Here is a 7,281-nt window from a genome sequence, read left to right as displayed (position 1 = left end):
GATTATTGAAGTTGGGTACACCAACAGGTAAATTTTCAAAACTGCTCAACAAAGTGTTCTGAAACAACAAACAAAGAACTAATAAAATATGAGAACAAGAATAGAAAGTTATGAAAAAAAATGCTTCTCTTAAAAATAGAGAATGCCCAAACAGGAAGGGTTGATGAGATAGTTGTGGTTTTAGGAGGCCTTGTTTAAACAGATGAACAACTATTATTATTATATCAGCTTGAATTTTGATGCTAAAAAGAAAACAGCCAACAATAATTTAAAAAAAGAAAATGAAAGAAAATTTGAGGAGGTAAAATCTTCATGGTTTTATGGAAGATGTATTCCTTGAGTCTTCATTATCATCACCACCACTGAAGCACTCACTGAATAGCAAACAGCTGGAAAAGCTCTGTGTACAGATGTGGTTTTCCTATTCTTTAGCCAAGACTTTATTAATTAACTGGCATACTTTCAGTGGAGCACAGAGACTCCTGAAGACTGTGGGAAATAGGGGAAAAACCCATGAAATCCTCATTTGCCAATACTGAACAAGACCTTAAAATAAAGATTGAGCTGCTTTCACCTGTCATTTCCTTTCTATGGGCTTTCAAACCCTTTGTTCATTCTAAAACCCAGGGATTCCTCCAGCCTACACTCTGCCCCCTTATGGCCCTTTATCTCTCTACCCAATCTCCATCCTTGGACAGCTCAGTTTGCTTGTCCAAGCCCTGTCCACCATCCAAGCATGTCCACCACCAGGAGGATAATCTCAGGACAAATGCCTATGAAGTCCCTGGAACAGGCTCAAGGCCATTTAGATAGGGAACTCTGAGGACCCAGGTACCCAAGTGTGCTCTACAAGTAGGGGCTCAAGTTCTGGGCCTTCCCTTGGCTACAAAGATTCCTTGAACTATGGGGAGTTACAAAGCTTTACAAGAGTAACTCAAGAACAACGTTTAAATTTCCCTGAATTATTAAAAAATTGGACACGACTTAAAAGAAAAAAATTAATAATTTTAATTTTACGTTTAAATTATGTTGCTAATTAAAACAATTTAGTCTGATCAGAAACTACATAAAGTTTGAAATTTTAAAAAGACTAATCATTTTAAGAGACCCATCCAATAGACTACATGATTAAAGTTTTCATAAGCTCCTGATTCAGATTTTTTTTTATTTGGGGTAACATTTTTATTGGGGTTAAAAATCGCCTCCACAATTTTAAAGAAAACTTTGCTTTTGTCATTATTTACTACAAAACTCTTAAAAATAAAGTACACAAGGTTGTAATGTTATAAATGTACTAGGTGTCCCCTTAAAACATAATTTTTAAAAAAGGGTGTATGATATAAGATTGGAGCCATCCCTCCACCAGAGCTGTATCCAATTTGCAAACATCTGAAAACCACAGAAGAAAGGGAAGCGGGTAGGGTAAGGGGCAAGGGGTGGGGAGAGAAGGGGAGACACTCTTTCCAAAATGATTTTGTTTAGCAACTAAAAGTAAGGGGAAATGATGAAGCATATGAACTGACAATAACTGTCATTTTTTAAAAGAAAAATGTTTAAAAAACTAACTAGAGTAGTTTTCAAGTTGATCCAAAGAAGAAGAATCCCAGCTGCCATGAGGTGCTCTTTAACAATTAGGTTCAGGTTCAGAGAAAGAGTAAATTAGACCAGACCACTATGAATGTAAAACATGAAAAAGCCAATGTGAGCAAAGCAGAAGCAGAAAGCTATTTTAGGGGCCAAAACAGACCTTCTCAGAGGCTTTGGTGTGAGATTTTTATGTAGGAAATTCTTATCAAATGTAAATATCTCTGTGGTAATCATATGCATGCTAAGCTGTTAATTTTTGCCTAGTTCATCTATCTGTGCCTTCTCTTTAGTCACAAACTGCCTCTGGGATGCGCACTGTCAGATGAGGGGGATCTCTGATAGCTCTTTAGGGAGGTGCCGCACAATGTTTGTAACTTTTTTTAAGTTTATTTTTATTTCTGACAGTATTACAGATGTCCCCCATCCTCCCTCCCCCCCAACTTCCTTCCCTCCACCCAGCCCCGCCCAACCCCAGGCCTTCCCCACACTTATCATCTGCATCCCTGGGCTATGCATATATGCATATAAATTCTTTGGTTAATCTCTTCCTGCCCCCCACACCACTCCCCTCTGAGATCTGTGGGTCTGTTCCAGGCATCCATGCCTCTGGACCTATTTTGTTCCTGTTTGTACCTTTTTAATCTATAAGGTACTTTGATCTCCCCCAGAAAAGACCTTCTGAAAATATAAAGTCCCTTATCACTTTACCTCAGATGTCAAGCAAAATTTTAAATTGCTTGAAAGATTCTAACAGGTGAATCTGTTGGGGATTTTTCCAGTTTTGTTTCACTATCAGTGGAATAGCTTATTGGGCCAGGAAAACCTCATTGGTTCATAAAAAAATCCAGTCCTTTTAAACAGTGATCATCATTACTTCTAGGTTAGAATAAAATCAGTATTTATATATAAAAATACTCTTACATAGTGTGACTTTTTCAGCAATAAAGTTAACATTGATAACTATTTATAGTTTAGTTTTGCTATCAACATGTACTTTACTGTATTCTATATACCACAGGAATATTCTGAAAACAGCTTGCAGTTAGCATCTCATAAAATTCTTCTTTTGCCCAGCTTGGATGGAACTGGAGAGCATTATGCTAAGTGAAATAAGCCAGTCAGAGAAAGATAAATACCACATGATCTCACTCATTTGTGGAATATAGAGAACTACATATACTGATGAACAGGGACAGACCCAGAGACAGAGAAACAGCAATCAGACTATCAATCCCCAATCCCCAGAGGAAAAGTAGGGGAGGGTGGGGGTAAGGGGAAGAGATCAACCAAAGGACTTGTATGCATGCATATAAGCCAAACCAACGGACATGGACATCAGGGGGATGAGAGCATGAGTGTGTGGGGGGGAGGTTGGGGGTTAATGGGGGGGAAGAGGACACATTTGTAATACCTTAACCAATAAAGAAATTAAAAAAAAATTCTTCTGTTGCCCAAACTTTGACTTTTTGTTTTAATTCAGGCTCTCCGTTGATACTTTGAGAAAAGAAATAGTTTACCTGTTGTTTCATGTCTGTAATTGAAATTTACTTTTCCCTAAAATGGACATATTGTACCATGCTTCATATATCCCTGGAGAAGTCAAGGGGGCCAATGGAGACATGAGCCAACATTAAGATAGAGGAAGAAAGAAACGTGTAAAACCTTTGAGTAGTTCTCAAAGAAACTTTGAATTCCATAAATCTGTGACAGACTATATATCATCTAATTTAATTCTCACTGTAATTCCATGAAGTAAGCATTATAATTATTGTTCTACCTAATTTCAAATGCAGCAACAAGCTTGGATGCTAAAATACTTGTAATTATGAAATAGGAACAAGAGGATCTGAGCACACACTTTCTAGTTCCAAAGTCTTCATGTTCCTTTCTTGGTGGCTTCTGTAATTTCCTTTCTTTGTATTTTTTGTTTTTGGCTTGCACTTTGATGTTTTAAAAGGAATACAAAGCAATAAGCTCTATATATTACTTTTGGTGCTGCCCAGCTTATCTTTATATTTAACAATTGATTTTCTCTGGCAACAGCAAGAACCTTGTCTTGACACTTTCCTATTTTTTCACTGCTGCGAAAAGCTGGTAATACACTTGAATTGCCCATACCAGACAAACATTTGCTTTAAAAAAAAACTGCAACATTATATGGATATTAATTTCAAGCTCTATAAGCTTAGAGATGTCTCATGATTGCTAGTTTGAAAACTGAAGTTGATCTAACGCATATTTCCCCTAAACAAATAATGAAATAAAGAAAATACAGAGCAATGTATTTCACCCATCCCACCATCCGGGGAAAGCATCACAATGGCATCTAAGTGTTCCCTTCCCAAGAGCCCTACTGCAGCCTTGACCAGATCAGCTATCCATGATTGCATACCGCTCCCTGAAAAACTGGAAGCATTGCGGACACTGCCTAACAAACCTTAGCACTTCCCTGGAAACTACTGAGAGACCAGAGCACGTGTTATCACACATTTAAGTAACTCTTAAGACCAACATAAAACATTTGTAACATTGGTGTTTCTTTTCTAATTATTCACTACTTAGTAGTCAAGAGAGATTTCCACCTGAAGGTAAGTTTTTATGCCTCAAAACACTTGTTTGTGCTTGAGGTTCTTAAAAATATCAGAAGGTTAATTAAGTACTCCAATAAGCTGGTCAACTTTGTTAGAAAGTACCATATATGAACCTTTCTAAATACTTTGAATACTTGTGAACTTTTTGTTGAGGTGCATGGGCCTACATTGGTAGTGAATTAGAAATAAAAAAGTTTGGAAGTAAATTTTGTCCAGAGCTGCTTCCCACACAAATCTGAATACTTACAGAGATGATTATCCATTATCTTGAAATATCAGAAGGAAAATAAAATTTGCTAAAAAATAATTTATTTTTATTTAACTACTAAGTCATTCATTGAGGGATTAAAGAGCAACAAACTTTTGTGGAGTTTCATTAACACATTTGGCTTTTTATTTTTAGAATATAGTCTACATCTCGATTAAAAAAGTTTTAAATAAATTTAAGACATATAACAACAGTGGAACTCTTCATCATTCTATATACAACACTGATAGAACATCAGTTGGTTCCATTTCAGACAAGTCCACTTTCTCATAATAATATTATTTCCACTGGCTGAATGGCAAGCTTCATACAAGCTGGCACAGTGCCAACTTACACTCATTGAGATGGGGACAGGTGGCCAGAAAGGCATGGGTAGAGTGCCACAGGACAACTATACTGTGGAACAGAAAATAATTAATAACAAAGTAGTACCGATTACCCACAGACAGTGCTGTTTGTGCGCTCATCAGAATGGAATCGCCGAAGTTTCAGAGCAAGGAGGAGGTTCGAAATACTTAAGGAAGGGCCACGGTTACAAAAAGAAATAGTGCAAACAGGAAAACTGATGCAATCCTAGCAACGCTGCGGCCTCCAACAGCCCAAGCGCGGGGAGGCGGGAGGCTGCTGCTTGCCCCGCCTTCCTCAGCGCCCAGCTCTTCTGGGCGGCGCTCCCAAGTGTGGCAACCCAGTGCCGCGCCCTGGCATGGCCCCTTCTCGGCCCTCTTCCACCGGAAAGAACAGTAAAGAAATTCCAGAAAGGCACAGGCTGAATGCAGGGCGTCAGCCCAGTTGCATTCCCACCAAGGTAGAACACAGACCTCTCCTCCCCCCACCGTCCCAAGGGAGGCAAGGAGGTCCTGAGCAACCGCCCTCTCCGCCGCCACCACTTTCTCTTCTCTTCTCTTCTCTTCTCTTCTCTTCTCTTCTCTTCTCTTCTCTTCTCTTCTCTTCTCTTCTCTTCTCTTCTCTTCTCTTCTCTTCTCTTCTCTCCTTTCTTCTTTCTCTTCTCCCCCTTCCCTTCCCTTCCCTTCCCTTCCCTTCCCTTCCCTTCCCTTCCCTTCCCTTCCCTTCCCTTCTCTCTCTTCTCTCTTTTCCCTTCTCCCAAAAGAGGCCCCCTCCTCCTTGCAACCCTGCTGCACACCTTTCACGTACTCAGACCCCCAAATTTGCCGTTGGCCCATCACGCCCTAGAGCCAAAAAGAAAACAGCTTTGAGAAAAGAGAGGGTAAGAGATGGGGCCGGGAAGGGTGCTGGTCAGCGGTGGGCGACCCTCCTCAGTGGCCCCAATTGCTGAAGCCAATCTCCTGCTTGTATCTGTTGGTGAGGATGTTGGCTTTGCGCGTGAGTTTGGAGAGCACAGTGTGCAGCCCTCGCAGGTGGTAGTGAAACTGCTGTTCCAGGTCCTCCTCGGCGGTGTCCGCGCCCTCCAAGTGGCTCAGATCCACCAGGATGTCCTTGGACTTCCAGGTGCCGCCCTCCTCGCTCCCCGCCGGCTGTGGCGGCTGGTGCAGGACCCCCCACTCGATATCATTGCGGATGGACTTGAGCAGCATGTAGTGGCTGTACATGTCCCGGGAGGGCGCGAAAAAGCCGCCGTTGGCGCTGCCCGCGCCAGCGGCCGGAGCCGTGCGCTCCTCCAGACAGCCGCCGCCGCCGCCTACCTCCACGCCGACATCGTTATCCAGCCCGGGCTCGGCCAGGGGCACGTCGCGCAGCAGGCTCGGCACCATCACCGTCTGGTCCATGTTGTTCACGGCGCCGATGAAGCGGTTCATGGCGTTGAAGAGCGAGTGCTTCTGGTTGTAGGTGTCGCAGATTTGCATCATGGTGACTGCGCGGACGCTGAAGGGCAGGAGCACGGGATGGCCGGCTGAGGCGAGGGGGTGCCCGCCTTCCGGGGCTCTCGGAAACCCGCGCCCGGGTCCTGGCTGCAGCCAGAGCGCGGAGCGGCGGGGTTCCCGGCTCCTCCGCCCTCTCACAGCCCGGCCCTGCGGGACGCGCGGCTTCTCCTGGCTTTGGCGTCCAGTAGCTCGCGATGGCGGTGCGTGGTCCGTGGGGCGAGCCCTGACCTGGCTGAGAGACGGGGGGACGAAGAGCAGATTATTCACTCCGCTGGGGAGCCCGGCGTCCCCGCCCGCACGCACCTCCCTCCGCGATGACTGCTCCCCTGGGACTTCACCCAGGTGCAGCCTGGCCACCCCACCTCCCCCCAGCCCAGGGACCGGGAGAGGAGGAAGGGTCGCTCCCCACCCCTAGTCTTCCTCCGTCAAGCGGAGTCCAAGTACACACGTTGACTGGAGCAGAGATGGGGCGGCGGCACCCACCTCGTCCTGGCCTGGAGAGTCCGAGTCGCTAAGTAGATCAGCCTTCTCACAGCTGGTGGCCGCTGCTGCGGTCAGTGACTGGACTGTGAATGGGTTGGTGGTGGTGGCGTCAGCCCCCTACCCATCCCAGGTGCTCAATTTATAGAGCCCCAGAAAGGTGTCGCCAGCGATCAGGGCCACCCCCGGTGTCTCCTCCTCCCGCCTCCCGGCAGCGCCGAGATAAAAGTCCCGAGCGAGGATGACCGGGAGTAACACTCCCGGGCCCTTTCCACAGCGAGGGCGGGGCGCGACGGGCCAGCTCCGCCTCTCGCCTGATGCCCGGGTGGAGGGAGGGCGAAGCGCCGGGGATGGGCTGGAACAGCCGCACCCCACCAGCGAGAGCAAAGCAGGCCAGTTGGGGGAGGGCGGGGCACTGCGCGGGTAAAGAAAACGCCAGCGTCCGGACTGGCAAGAGGGCGGGCGGGAGTGCCAGGGTTGGGTGGGCCTTGCCGGTGCTCCTGGGATAGGGTGA

At 45.4% G+C, this 7,281-nt stretch overlaps 1 protein-coding gene across 2 annotated transcripts; it reads right to left on the bottom strand.

The window, feature by feature from the left end:
• Nucleotides 1–5,535: 5,535 nt before the first annotated feature.
• Nucleotides 5,536–7,027, bottom strand: MID1IP1 (MID1 interacting protein 1). Of its 2 annotated transcripts, none has more exons than XM_036304814.1 (2): nt 6,736–7,027; nt 5,536–6,519 (listed from the first exon to the last, which is right to left on the bottom strand). In XM_036304814.1, exon 2 carries the CDS (start codon nt 6,270–6,272, stop codon nt 5,721–5,723), a length of 552 nt encoding a protein of 183 aa, XP_036160707.1. In that variant the 5' UTR covers nt 6,273–6,519; nt 6,736–7,027; the 3' UTR covers nt 5,536–5,720. The 2 variants fall into 2 exon arrangements, with proteins under 2 accessions (XP_036160707.1, XP_036160706.1); XM_036304813.1 differs by having other exon boundaries at nt 6,771–7,027.
• Nucleotides 7,028–7,281: the final 254 nt, after the last annotated feature.

This window comes from Myotis myotis, unplaced genomic scaffold (genome assembly GCF_014108235.1).
Source record: "Myotis myotis isolate mMyoMyo1 unplaced genomic scaffold, mMyoMyo1.p scaffold_m19_p_4, whole genome shotgun sequence".
NCBI classification, from domain to species: Eukaryota; Metazoa; Chordata; class Mammalia; order Chiroptera; family Vespertilionidae; genus Myotis; species Myotis myotis.
This window is presented reverse-complemented; position numbering and strand designations above follow the sequence as displayed.

What these genes read in the sequence shown, in the direction of transcription:
- MID1IP1 (XM_036304814.1), bottom strand. Translation starts at nt 6,272, where the DNA reads ATGATGCAAATCTGCGACACCTACAACCAGAAGCACTCGCTCTTCAAC.